The 15,540-nt window shown below is 32.6% G+C and overlaps 1 protein-coding gene across 4 annotated transcripts in view; it reads right to left on the bottom strand.

Annotated features, from left to right (window-relative positions):
* Positions 1-15,540, bottom strand: part of LOC129000999 (irregular chiasm C-roughest protein-like) — a 214,204-nt gene that overhangs the window by 12,929 nt on the left and 185,735 nt on the right. For all 4 annotated transcript variants that reach the window (XM_054428118.1, XM_054428120.1, XM_054428119.1 and 1 more), the window contains exons 5-6: positions 15,145-15,339; positions 2,124-2,384 (exon numbers count right to left, since the gene is read on the bottom strand). In XM_054428118.1, coding sequence (XP_054284093.1) covers positions 2,124-2,384; positions 15,145-15,339 — 456 coding nt within the window. The remainder of the gene's footprint in view (positions 1-2,123; positions 2,385-15,144; positions 15,340-15,540) is intronic.

Genomic DNA, 15,540 nt, shown 5'->3' with positions numbered 1-15,540 from the left:
GAGAATAACAAGAACTTATAACATAGTACATAGTTGGTATCCTACAAAGAGAATCATGAGGAGAGCATGAAACATAGTGTAAATTTTAGTAAAAAAGCTAGATATTCAATATTTATATTATGTTTAAATCTCTTGTGAAGAGTTGGAGATTTATGTTTAGATCTCCAAACATTTGCAAACTTGTAATAAACAGGGGATCCCTGTTTTTTTTAAGAATCAGTGGTATTAATATTAGGTCTGATGCAAAACTTACAAATTAACTTAAAAATAAACTCTTGGAATTAATTTATTTGAAGAGCATAAGGGAACTGCTTAGACAAAAGGTGTATTGACAGTGGAAACTGTACAACTCATATGCTACTGTGAACCAAATGTTGGTATGAATACTGGTATTCATAATCTATGTTAATTAACTTCTTATAGTAACAAGTAAACATGGGGTAATAAAGGTCAACAGCAATATCGCAATAAAAAGCTTGAAGCAGTCAAATAAAAGAGTAAACAGTTATAATTTTCTGGAGGTGAGTTTTAATTAAACAATTATGATTCCACCTTCAAATGGAAATTCACTGTTTTATTTCCCACTTTAATATATCTGGGGCTTTAAGATGGCGATAAAACATTTAATGGAAGCCTGCAAAGTTAATAATAAACACAATCAACCAGTTCTCATCAAGTTAGGAGTTCTTAGTCGTAAAGTTATCTTTATTTGTGATTTCTCTGATATTTAATTTCTTAATGCATAATCCAACTGTCTTTTTAACAGTTATAATTTACTTAGTAAACTAACTTTTATTAGTGGTAATTAAACACTTATTGTTCTTGGCTATGCTAAATTTAAGGCGCTACATTATATTTATGTTTAGTATAATTTTGGTCTTTTCACAACGCTTGCTGTTCTCATATGCCTTTCCTTGTAACAATATGCTTAATCTGACCAGGGTGGAAATATAGTCTTTACCTAATAACAACCACATTTTTATTTTTTATCTTCCAAACCTGATGGATTTGTTGTCAACACAAAACCATGGAACCCAACAAGTTTGTGGTTTAAAACAATTCCAAACCATTATAACCAATATTATTAAAAATATGATTCGATACTGCCAAAAACATAGAAAAAAATTAAGTTTGTCGTTATGATGACCTGACTAAAATTCAATACTAAAAGACTTGCGAATTTCCAAAGACCAGATTTTGCAGTGTCATGATCTGGTGAAACCTTTTGGCAAAGACTAGAAGCGGTCTCGAGGCATTGACCTAACACCATAAGTAAGGGTGAGTGTGAATTCAAGCCTTTGTATATTATAGTAATTGCTTTGACTGTATAGGTGAAAACCATGGCAATAATTGGCAATCGTTAAGTGAGAGATAGGACTGTCAAAACCATGATAATCAGTAATAGTAATTAATTGTGATTACGATCTTTGACTTGACTATAGACTAAAGACAGACCCTCCATAAAAGACATGGCCAGTATTTTTTTTTTTTACCAGAACCCTAGTGAATTTCCAAAGGTACTTTGGTATTATACCGACCAAACTGATAAATCTACTTCCAAATAAGATTTTAATTATTTTAATTTTTTTAACATAGTTTTATTTACAATCTGTTTTACATTAAACAATAAGTAAATATGATGGCATTTTTAACAATCAAATACAAATTGGAAAGCATGAGTTAGCAGCTAAACAGCTTTAGCATAAAAAAAAACAAAAAAAAAACAAAGAAAATACATTTCAGAGCTGCTGTACAAATCGAGTCGGAAGGTCTAAAACATTTTTCTTTTTAGTCTGTAGACATGTTGACTGTTGTCTAGGAGGTTGAGGGCCAAATGGTTCGGATGATAACCAAGCTTAAAGATGTATTTTTTACTGCAGCTCGTAGCTTCTTCAGTAAGGAATTTTGCAATCATTGTGAATGGTGACGTTGGATACATACCAAGGGGCTTTCAGGATAGCAAAATATTCCTAGACTAACCAAACCTAAAACGTAGTCCACCCTTAGGTTAGGTTAGGTTATAATTATTAGGTGTGGTCGGTACCAAAATCCTTTCCAAATACTACATTTGGCGCTCACCCCACTTACAACTAGCAGAAGTGTACAAACAAATAGGTACTCACACTTGACGTCTAACTGGACGGTAAGAGGGTCGCTAGAACCCCATTTGTTGCTAGCTTGACACGTGTAAGTCCCAGAATCTCTTCTGGTGACTGGACGGAACTGGAGCGACTCCTCGGCACTGACGACCTCCTGGCGGTCCGAGCGTCGCCAGGTGATGGTCGCCGGGGGGTTGGCATCCGTCACGCACCTCAGGACCACCGTGTCTACCCCCTCCTCCACGTCTGACCCGGGGGTGCCGACCAACCGCGTCTCTGGAGGATCTGCAACAAATGTTGAGTTAGGAGCTGGGTCTTTGCTAATAAGTACCTGCTAATAAGCGATTTTATTTCAATGCAGTAGGTGGTATTAGGGTGCTAACCACCGTTTATCCATAAAACTATGAAATATATTTCTTTTTTTTTAATAACTCAAATGGGGCTGACAAAAATTTACAAAGTTAATAATAACAAGAAACTAACGAAAAATCGTAGTTTGAATGTAAGGAAGATTTTACTTCTAGTTAATTTGTAATTGAATTTTAATTTAAGTACTTATAGCCTACATAAATTGATGTTTGGATAGTTTCTAGGTGTATAAAAATTTATTTTAATATATTTTTTTATTTTTGTTTTTGTTTTTTTTTTTAAGTTAAATAACAGTCAAAATATCTTATAATCTATCATCAACCTTTTGTTACAAGCCATCATTTATTGGTAGTTAAATAACAATGAGGTCTGGGTACATAACTGATTAACTGAGGATGGAACCATCGACTCACAGGGTCGGAGACTACCATTTGGTCAGACAATTATTGTCAACATACCTACTTCATTGATTTGTTTGGTAGATTGCGTCGAATAACTGAATATGTACCGAATTGAAATCCATCTACAATGATCACACATATACCCACACTTCACATAATGCTCATTGTATGCTTCGACTGCACATCATGCTTATGCACCGCATGCTTCATTCAGCTGCACAACACATGCACCGCCTCCAGTGCGAGACAAATCGATAAAGACCGGTCTGCATAATCCAGCTATTAGGCTGCCATCATCGCTATTAAATGTATATCGGGTTCCACCTCAGACATTAATTATACTGTCTTCGTAAGAAATTGATTTCGGTATAATACGCTAATTTAATTTTTATCGTTGCATATTCAACAGGCCATTACGTTTTGGATATTGTAAACATTTGGGCGAATTAGGCAAATTCGCAAATTGTTCCCGAAGTAGGCGGGCTGGCGGTCTGACTGGTTTTTGTGGCAGCCTGAACCCTCTTGCGTTCTTCGTCTCTTCGGCTCATTCCCATTCCTCTCTCGGTATCACAATTCTGTGGGCAATTTGTGCAAATTAACCGTGGGATGTTTTGTGGACGCGGGAAAATATTTGGTTTAATTTCGTTCCGAGTAACCACTGCTGCCCAAATTAAACTTTGTGGTTGAACATTTAAAAACTAATATTCTCAGAATGTTTTACCTTTGCTCCAATATGTAAAGTTTGCGTTACAAAATCAATAATTCATTATTCCTCTTAATATGAGAATCTAAATAAATAGCTACTAGAGGACCCATGCTGTTCCTCAGCGTTAAATCAGTTATAATATCTGAGCAATAATCAAATTTATGATTTTTGATTGAGTAATATCTTTAGCTTGACTGATTCAAACGATCAACACTCAAATTAAAGCCTAATTTACCGCTTTTTTTAAGTCTAAATAGAAAAACATTAACAATACTGGAGCTATTGATTTTTAATCATAGAAAAACCTTATGAAAAATAATGTTTATTTTGGTTGTTGAACTTGCGCTTACTTGAAACTCGTCCGATATGAATAACAAATAGGCCTAGCTTAAATGAAAGCCGGTATTTCGCTGGAGGTTCTTAGACTAAAATATATAGGATTATATAATTATAAATGGTGAAATACATCTTAAATTGATGTAAGAATTCGAAAATAAATCAAATTATGTGTTTTGGTCGGGTAATACAGTAGGTAAATATTTGCCGATGCTTGATGTGAAATCTTGGCCTTCAATTTGAGACCTCAATCATGAAAATCGGTCAAGTAGAAGAGCCAAAGGAATTCGGAAACGAAATACCAAATTTAAATATTTAAGATTATGTGAGCCCTGTTATAGGCCTAATTTAGGAGATTACCTAGTACACGTTTTGGGATAAGGTACCATAATTTCAATAAAAATTAAACACAATGCCTTACCTAAATTCATGTTTCTTCTAAATGCCATGCTTATTAGTCCCATATCATTAAATACCACCCCACCCTCACAATATTTATTATGCTTGTATTTGTAGTTTATGTATTGTGTTTAAAGTTAACGTATTAACAAGTAAAGCAAACCCTTTGAATATTCTACATGTTAATTCGTAAAGTTACCTTAATTTTACTTCCACAACAATGTACAACATAATGTAAAAGATAACTTTAAGCACAAAAAATAAAGAATTGGACCCTCGTTAGTTTTTCAATGTTTCTGAACTGTGTAGTAATATTTAGTGTAAATTATTATCGATTGTTAAATTTCATCGATAACTAAATGATTTAAAAACTAGCTTTTCCCCCCTTTGTAGGACATCTTATTAGCAATGTATTATTTTAATAACACAGCAAAACAGGACTTATTCTGTATCGAACATTACATTTAATAAAAGTCACACCGCTCTGCTTGAAAAATACGTTACGTATTTGGAACAAAAAAACCTTCTATGAAAAGCTTCAAAGCAATTACCAAAAATAATATTAACGAAAACGAGGCAAAATTCCGAGAAGAAATGCGTCCAGATTTCCATCACCATTAAAATCTTATTAAGCCTGTTTTTATCGGATCGAAATTAATACAGTTTTAACACTTGTAATTAGTTTAAACGCTTTTAGATTTATTTATAGAGAATGATTATTAGAAGTAAATTATAGCGATATTCAATTAATATTTATTCGGTGTAAAACTTTAACAGATCGCTCTTCTGTGAGTTCTTCACTTCAAAAGCGATCTTAATTATATCAATTTCCAGTCTCAAACTTGTGGGATTAGACGGGTATATTTTGAAAGATCTTTTTCTCGGTAGGTCGTCATCGGTTTAAGGTTATAAAAGTGTTAGCTACAAACAAAAAATAAAACTTATGCTTATAAAGTATCTTACGCTATTACTGTTGTTTATGTTTATTAAAGCAACTGTCCTAAACCTTTTTTTGTTGCCATTGTAACGTCGACCATTAATTAGATTGAATTAATTGATCGTCCATTTATGAAAATGGTATCTAGGTCTTAAATTGAACCCACTTGGAACCATCGTCCCCAAATGTAAAGCCTATAAAATGAAAAGCTTTCTTTGTTTCTTACAGAAAATCATATTTTTAAATTTAGGCTCTTAGTAAAATAAAATAGTTTGTTACGACCTGATTATTTTCATTATTGTAATTGTATTGTGTTGTCGTGCATCACAAATTTTTTTGTATGCATACTATTTATTTATATAACTAGGTAATTTTTTTACCCGGGTGTATAAATAGTTACACGATTGCCACCTGGTTCTGTAGGATGGTAAAATGTTGCATTTTATTTATTTGTTAGTTTGGATTTAATTTAAATATCTAATCTTTAAATTTATTTTGTAAAATATTTATTTTTGTCATCAGTTTATTTACTCTTTTATTTCTACGTTCATTTGCTCATTCCTTTATTTGTTCTTTCAAAAGTTCGTGTTCATAGGAAATTAAACTTTTGACCTAGTTTTGTTAACGCTTGTTCATTCCTTGTACGTTTATGATTTATTTTTTATTAGTCCATTAGTCAAATTATTGAAAATTTGTTTGAACCATTAATTTATCTACCCAGGGATAGCGCCATAATCTGTATTTCCATACTCAAGCTTATGAGGCACTCGTACCTAGTAGTTTCCCAATCACACTCAGGTAGGACAGGCTTTATAGCCAATTAAAGGCCATTAGCTGCTATTCAGTGCTTAGGGCGAGGAGTTGAAACCGCTGAAATGGCCTGCAACTGAGTTATGAGATGGGCCAAACTATCATTACAAACTATTAAAAGCGATTGTAGTGTGTGTACGGAAATAAAAACTGTTTTAATTTTAGATTTTTTAATTTTTAAAGAATTTAATTGGTTATTATATAAAAGATTTACTACTTCATTCGAGAGGGTGATTTAACACCCAGAATAAATTGTTTTGCATTCGTATAGTTTTCTAGTTCAATTTTGTATACATTTCTAAATGACACGGAACTGATAATGTATGCTTAAAACACAGACCATTAGGTATTAAAATTTGTACTTCATCTTATTTAAAAGGTAGATAAACTAAGTCATTTCCTAAGTAAAACTAAGGTACAGTAAATTAGTTCATGCATGATGCTTTTCTATATAACTATAGATAAATCGTAGCAAATTTATTCGAGTATACTTCATAAAGCGATATATAATTTGACATGTGACACATTTCAACTACATATGACACAACACGGTTGAAATGTGGTATACGTACTATTTGATGCATTGTCCTAGTTCTACTGCTGTATAATAGCAATAATAGTCGAGCTGCTGAATACAAATCATATTGTACAATGTTCCAATTTAGATGCCACATTCTGTTGAGTTTTCGTTTGCATACTAAATGAAGCAATGTCTTCGTTAAACGTAGAGTATACGTATATTAAATGAAGCAATCTCTCTTTTAGCTACTTCGCAGGGGAAACGTTCACGGTCACCTCTGTTTATGAACAGGTCCATTTAGCGGTCTCCTGATGTGTTTTAAAGCTCTCATAATGTCTCTCATATGATACTGCAGAGGCATTAGAGCGAGACGATGTGTTGCACTGTAACAGCTGTGCGACTGAATCGGCAATTAGTGTTGGGGAAAGACAGAGAGGGTGGCAATCGTATTTTGGCTTTAAACGTTATTACCAAATATTTATTTGGTGTAAGATTGATTTGTATAATTACTTTATGTCAAATTAGGAGGAATATAATTTAAATGAGTGTGTAGGCTTATATATCGGTGAATTTATTTTTAAATGGCTTGAAATAAATGCTAGCATAGAAGGGGTTTTTACTGTAAGTGAAAACGTTTAATTGATTTTTATATTCCAGTAACTACCTTACTGAACTACACTTTCTCATGTCTCACTTTTAGTTTTAGGTCGCAATGCTCTAGTTGTGGAAACTTTTTACAGATAAATTCATCTAAAATTGGCGACAGGCTGGATTTGAACCCGGGGCCTCGGGTAAAAGTCCCACGCAAGACCATTTGACCAACTCACTACAATTATTAAGTTACACTAACAATCGTCATCATATTCTGTCATCAGTTTTTATGCTGTTGTATCTTTTACCATTATTTACAATTGTATTTTAGGTAATGTTTCTATTTCAACGTAAACTTACAAAATTCCTTATGTCATTTACGTAATACCTCATCGTATTAGAATTGAAGAATAGTTAGGAACTAAAAGCTTGCCTGATACATTGTGCAGCCGATGTTGGTTTCTTGGAACTGGTAATCTTCTACTTCAAAGACTCTTCTGTTAAGAAAATGAATTAAAAGGGGATTCTTTTTAATTCTTTTCGTTTGTAACTGATGTAATTAAGAACCCTTTGGAAGATGCGGATTCGAGTGCAGAAAAGCAGTCATCCGTTATATCTTCTTAGTCCTAGTTTTAGAAAGCTGTGAGTGGTATTTTTTGTATTAAAACTTATTTCGTTATTTATGGACGTGTCATTCAAAATATAAAAGTAATAAAATGTTAAATCCATAATATTAAATTTATAACAGAACTCAATATTATTATTCATATTTTCAAATGGTTAGAAACAATTTGGTTGAACTTTACATTAGTATTATTGATTGTTCATAATTTATTAAGCCTTGCATCCGCAATGAGAAAGTATAGGAATTAATATAAAACACATTACATTGGAAACTTATAATTGGCCTAAACTAAATTTCTAATCCTCATAGAGACAGTTTAAAAACACAGCTAAACAGTTCTCTTTTGATAGCTGAGCTTTGTGAAAAGCGTGGCTCGCGATTTGGCACTGAATGTTTTTTATGTAAAAAAAAACTTACTGTATGATTTCTAAAGGACTTAAATTTTCCACTGACCAAGCTTTTTAATACATATGCTTGCTATGTTATGCTAACTAGTTATTTATTAACACGGGAACACAAATGGGAATTTAGGTTAATTGTTAAATACGATTTGTAATTTTTAATCACAATCAATGGCCGACAAAACATATTTGAGTAAATAGTATCATAGATAAAACATAAGTATCTATATTAATCATTAATTTGTGAGACAATTTCCTGATTATTTATTTGCAAGTATTATGGTTTATAGACGAACTGCCATCCGAATATCATGTAACACACAATATAAAATAATACATTCTCATCCAAAATAAAGCAGTTAACTGTTACTTAACATACATAATTAATATTAATTCACAAATGTCATGTTTATAAATTATTATAAAACAACATGATTATTACTTACAATGAAAACCTTAATTAAAATAAGCTAAGTAGGTGTTGACGAAACCCCTAAATGAACATTAGTCCCAATAATTTCCATCCAATTTTGTGTTTGATGCGTATAAGCTTCTTACAATATAATGCAAGATTGTTGAGATTTCAATTAGTTTATCCAGGTACAGTATAAAGTAAAAGGTGGTGCATATATTGGCCTTGATATTACCACCCGTATTGGCCCATCATCAGCCGTGTGAGCAACAGATTATAAACGTACATCTAGTATGGTAGCCAGCAGGTTGTCTTTAACTGTAGTAATTTTATCGAATTTTTAATTTATTGCGTAACTTAATTTATTGTAGTTACGTTGAACAATTTTTTTTTCATATATCCCCTGCACAACTAAGTAGCATTGTCTTTTAAACGCATTTATTTAATGTTTTGTTCATAAATTAATGGAAAACACTTTATATTAGAAACACAATCTTGACCATATATAGTAGTATATCTAAGGCTCAAAACTGGAGCCAGCTATTCTTGATTATTGGGAATTCAATAGGTTATTCTAAAGGAAAAACCACCGCTAGTTTTATACATTTACAAGGCTCATTAAAAAAAATCATGTTAATCTCATAATTCACTTTTCACTCAGTTCCATAAAAATATGCACCCTAATTTGAATACATCTGATGAATCCAAAACAAAATAATTTTAAGATTATATGGTATTTTCATTTCCTTGCAAGCCCTAGTAAAGCGGTCAACTTACATAATATCTCTGAAAAAGATATAAAAGTTGAAACAAGTACCATCGATGAATACGCTTCAATTACCATATATTTTCTCCTTTAATTTAAGATTCTCAGTTAAGTCTCGCAGTTTTATTTAGCAAGATGTAATTAAGCTCGTCTTTGAAGCAGCGGCGCCGATCTCTCAAGAGCTCTGATAATGACGAGAACTGATTACTTCAACTCTCGACTGAGAACTGCTCTTGCTAATAGTCTTTATTGAATATCGTTTACATTTTATTGTTAATTAATTTTCTCTTTGATTTCGATATCGTTAGCTTGAAAATTAAAGAGATCCAGTAACTTGTTAGGTTTGCGAAATTGTTAATAATTCTTTTATTTCAACGCTTGGATACGTTTTTAAAACAATTTACATTCTTATAGCAGAAACTCCAGTGGAACCTACTGACGCACAGCTGACGGTCTACATTTTATTCTTTTTACCTATGCTATTATGTATGTGCTGTGTTATGACATCTATAATCTATTTGCGTCGTGCGATTTGCGTTGGATTTAAAAGTAATCTTTATTATTATTCGCAGCGAGAAAGTTAGGACACAATATACTATTCCTTTCAATATTATTAAATTTCATCCATTTATTTTGGCAATACTAGCTGATAACTATGTAAAACCTGTTAAACATATGGTGTAAAGTTAACTTTGATGTGCTCAAAATGTTTAAAATGGTCAGCATTCATAAAAAATCTTAAAAACTGTATACATTCAAAAATATCAATGGATTGTGTTGTTCTTTGTGTGCTTTTTCATTAGAAAGGATAATATTAGTTAACTCGTTTTCCATTGAAAATTTGTTTTTGTTCCACTTCCAAGCAACAATTCGGTCATTAAACAATATCCACTCTTTAATTTAAGATTCGCAGTTAAGTCTCGCAGTTTTATTTAGCAAGATGTAATTAAGCTCGCCTTTGAAGCAGCGGCGCCGATCTCTCAAGAGCTCTGATAATGACGAGAACTGATTACTTCAACTCACTGCTCTTGCTAATAGTCTTTATTGAATATCGTTTACATCTTATTGTCAATTAATTTTCTCTTTGATTTCGATATTCGTTGTTAGCTTGAAAATTAAGAGAAAGCTTGTAAATAAGTGAGCTTGAGATTTCTTTACGAGTCTTTGATATCTTTTTCTTTCAATATTCGGAATGTTACATTAATGATTTGACGATTACAGTTCGTAAACGAAAAGAAAAACTAAGACAATTTTTAATATGTGAAAAGAATCAACTCAATAAGGCTCTTTATTGTTCTAGGCTCATGCCATTGATTTAAAACCCTACATTGAGTATATTTTCAATTTCTGTGTTAGATTTTCCCCCGTTTTTAAATAATGTAATCATCAACGTTAATTATTTAATCAATGTAAATATAATTTGTTGATACTGAAGCAAAGAGTCATTTGACAGTACTACAGTATTTTTATTTCTCAACTAATAATGTGTTTTATAATAATGTTTGTGGAATTTCAACAGTCGCACCATTTTTTTGTGTAGAAGTTTGTATGTTAATATTTGTATGTTTGTATGTTGTAAGTTTGTATGTATGATAAAAGTGATCAAGTATAAAAAAGCTATAAACAATTTTTAATCGCAAAAAGTAACTTCATTTGCCACAATATTGTTTATTCGATGGGGCGAAGCGATAAGTAATTTGATAAGCAATAAAACGCAAGCAATATGCAGTAAACATTATTATCAGATCTTAAATTTTAGCCAAGTCTTTAACAAAGAGTTCTATTTGAAATTCTAATACCACTTTAACACAGTGATTAGTGTAAGATAAAAATGTTTATCGTCATATTAGAATGAGTATTGTATCCGCTCATAAAATGTTGTTAAATTAAGTAATATTTTGTCATTTTGTGTAATTTAGCAATATAGTGAGAGTATCTGTATTTTAACTGTCGTAATTTTATAAATTAAGAGTTTATCATGATTTGTTTTTATAGGAACTAATTTGAGATCTACTGCCTTAGCCGAACTTAATTTCTTCAAGTAAGAATGCGACTTAGTTTGAATCAAAATAAACGTAACAGTTTATTATGATGACTTTATGACATAGACGCTCTTTACTAGGAGGTTAGACCCTATTATATCTTCATGTGCCTAAATGCGTTTGTAGTGTTGACCCTTTATTTCAAAGACCAGAGTTCTGATGATTTTCATTTTAGATTACAACAGCAACCATCCTTTACTTCGTATCTGCGTAAACAGAATGAGCTTAGTAGGTTCCATTGGATTTTCGGTTATAAGACTGTAAATTGTTCTAAAAACCTTTCCAAACGTTGAAATAAAATAATAAACAATTTCGCAAACACAACAACTTACTTGATCTCTTTAATTTTCAAGCTAACGATATCGAAATCAAAGGGTAAATTAATTAACAATAAAATGTAAACGATATTCAATAAAGACTATTAGCAAGAGCAGTTCTCAGTCGAGAGTTGAAGTAATCAGTTCTCGTCATTATCAGAGCTCTTGAGAGATCGGCGCCGCTGCTTCAAAGGCGAGCTTAATTACATCTTGCTAAATAAAACTGCGAATCTTAAATTAAAGAGTGGATATTGTTTAATGACCGAATTGTTGCTTGGAAGTGGAACAAAAATACATTTGCAACGTTTCAAGGGAAAACGAGTTAACTAATATTATCCTACATAAAGAACAACACAAACCTTTGATATTTTGGAATGCACATAGTTTAAGATTTGTTTTATGAAAGCTGACCGGTTTGAACATGTTGAGCTTATCAAAGTTAACTTATGTTCAACAGGTTTTATATAGTTATCAGCTGGTATTGCCAAAATAAATTGAAGAAATGTAATAACATTGAAAGAAACAGTATATCGTGTTCTAATTAGCATATCTCGCAGTGAATAATAATACGGATTGGTTTAAAATATAACGTTAATCACACGACGCATATAGATTATTGATGTCAGAACACAGTACATACATAGTACCATATGCAAAACGAATTAAATATAGACCGTCAGCTGTGTTGTGGTTACCATACGTTCTGGCGCACACCGCTGGGAGCGCCATGTGATTGCGGCGTACGCGCTACGTAACTACACGGCGCTCCCAGCGGTTTGCGCAAGAACCTATGGTAACCGCAGCACGGCTGACAGTCTATATTTAATTATTTTTGTCTATGATAATACCTAGATAAATAAAACCCACTTTGCAGTATTATGATATGAAGATCTATAATTGTAATGTATAATTGTAATCCATTGCACACACGGCTGATAATGGCCTAATATAGGCGGTAATATCAGGGCCAATAAATGAACCGCCTTGTACTTTATACCTGGATTAACCTAATTGAAATCTCAACAGTCTTACATTATATTGTAAGAAGCTTATACGCATCGAACGCGAAATTGGCAGGAACTGATTGGGACTGATGTTCATTATTTAGGGGTTTCGTTCAGACTTTGCTGACTATAATCAAGACTTTCATTAAAAGGAAATAAATCTTTTTGTACTTAATGAAAGAGCCGTATAATTTGGACTTGAAATTGAATCTGCAAGTAAATCTTTAACTACATAACCATATATACATAATTTGACGTTATGTAGTAACAAAATTAGCGTTGGATATTAAAAAAAAAACCGTAAATAATGGTGTAAAATCTCAGACCTTTAAATATAATTTTAAACAGTTAGTTTTCCGCGAGTTTATTATTTTTAAAATAATATATTTACAGGAACTAATTAATTTCTAAAAATTGACAAACATTTGATTAACAAGTTAGATAATCCAACAAGTAGGTTTACAGCATGTCTTAAAAGCATTTTATTTGCTCGAAAGTTTAAGTTTTATTAATATTACTTAAATTAAATGTATTAATCACATTAGACCTCAACCATCCTCAATTGTCATTCTCTTTGCTGCTTTTGCCATCTCAGATAAGGAAATATGAACTACAGGGTTTTAGAAGCTACTCAATTGTATCCTATCATTGTAGTAAGAAATAGAATAGAACATGAAATGTTGGTTTGTGTCAAACAAATCCTTGAAACTGTATTTTCGTACTAAGGTGGATTAAGGAATCACTTCTTTATTCGAATTTTACTTATTAATCAGCGCTCCTACACAAATATCAATTTTTTTCTTCTGACACTTTTCTATTTACATTTACTAATAATTAAAACATTTACGGAACCTCAAATTGGGGCTGATGATGACTGATTGTTCGTAATCAGTCACCATTGTAAACTGTAAGGCCTAGACGAATATACCGTTATGTAAATTGTATAGATGTATACATGTAGTCGTACACCTATACATTTTTTCTCAAAGACGAATTGTATTACTAACCTTTTACGGTAGAAAACTGTCAAACTGGAAATAAAGCTGTTTAGTTATATTTTTATTATTTATAAAATATAAAATCCTAGATTTAAATTAATTTTCGCAAAAAATACTGCAATTTCATTACATTTTCAAAGACCAGTAATTTTTCAAGTAATCTTTAATGGTGACACTGCACGAAAATATTGTCAAAAATGCGTGGTGTATGCCTTGGTCACAAAGAAACCCAAAGAGTATCCATTTATGGACAACAATCCCTAAGAAGGGAAGTAGGCCTTATCGAAATGAAAATCTAGGCCAGCGCCCGAGGGCTAAGACATAAGTCACTTCAATATCAACCACTTTAGCCCATTCAATGGACGGCGCTCGTTCGCTCCGCTCTTTCCATTGTTCAGGTGGTGCATCGCTCACTATCAGGGCCCTTCGCCTACAATCTGGCCCTTTCATTGTGGAATGCTTTCTACAGGACTACGCCCATTGTGACTGGGACGGTTTGGAACCTTTTGAGATGTTTATAGACTCGCCAGAGTTGTGGTGTGAGAAGTCAAGCTTAACAAGGGTGTAATGTCTTGACCCTTTTCAAATGGGCACCACATGTTTACCTTCGAAAGTTAAAGTATTCTGTTTTTAAGGTATTTTATTTCTAAAAAAAGGAAACTCTTTGATTACGGATGCTGACATAGCAAATCAAGTTTTAGTAAAATATGCATGTATTAGTTTGAGGATACAAATATATGTATAATGATTAAATTATTCATTTGAAGATTAGTTTTTCGCCACAATAACATGAAAGATAATATTATATTTTCATATCATACTGTATTAAATCCTCTAATTATTTCGGAGGAAAATTAAGTGTACAACGCCTATTTATTTAAATAACAAGCAAAAACGTGGCGTTATCGTTTCACACAAAATACATTTATGTGCTTGTATCACAATATGCATTACATATTTAAGACTTCGTAGGTAATACTTTTTTAATTATACATAATTTTCTATGTTAGATCAACGGGGAAAATGTTTCGTCAATATACATTTACTAAAACATACCCAACATGAAACATTGGTAAAACGAAGCTTTAGTTTGCTACTGGATGATAAGTTTGAATTGATGTTGATTGTACATTAGATAATTATATACTAAGCCAGCTCAACAGAGTGCGTATTTTAATCTAAGTAAATAACGAAAGAGTGTTGAAAAAACGAGTCGACAGCTTTAAGAAATAAGTCAGTTCTTTTTCCAAAGCCATTTATTACACTATGATGATCAAGGACGCCCCGTTTCAATTCGTAGCCTTCAAAAAACTTCTTAATTTGTTTTAAATTCAAATCAACAACCTTTTAATTATGTGAGGACTAAATCCAGCTACCTATTACTGTGAAACATTCAGGATAAGGTACTCACAGGTGATGTCCAGGCGAACCTCGGCACTCTGACTCTTGGCAGGATAGCTCTCATGCACCGCGACACACCGAAGACTCCTCTGGTGGTGGTCCTTGTCCAAGGATATCTCCAGGACAGAGCTGGCCACCCAGGTCCTCGGATTGTCCATCTCAGGACTGTTGCTCTGACTGCTCATGTTGGTGACGTCAACTTCACCTGGAACAACAGTGACGTAATGACAACGCAAATGTTAGCCACATCCACGAGTAACGTCAATATTTTTTTGTCCTAGGACGCTAGGAGTCCAGAATTGTTTTTCACATTACTTCAGGCTAGACCTAGGGGTTACGGCATTATCAGATAAAATCCATTGGTGATTTGGCGGGATTTGAACCCGGGACCCCAGGAACCGGAGTC

This window comes from Macrosteles quadrilineatus, unplaced genomic scaffold, assembly GCF_028750875.1.
Source record: "Macrosteles quadrilineatus isolate MER2022 unplaced genomic scaffold, UCM_ALF_1.0 Scaffold_8__2_contigs__length_117827958, whole genome shotgun sequence".
In the NCBI taxonomy this organism is placed as follows: Eukaryota; Metazoa; Arthropoda; class Insecta; order Hemiptera; family Cicadellidae; genus Macrosteles; species Macrosteles quadrilineatus.
Note: the sequence above shows the minus strand (reverse complement) of the source record. Positions and strands in the feature narration are given on the sequence as shown.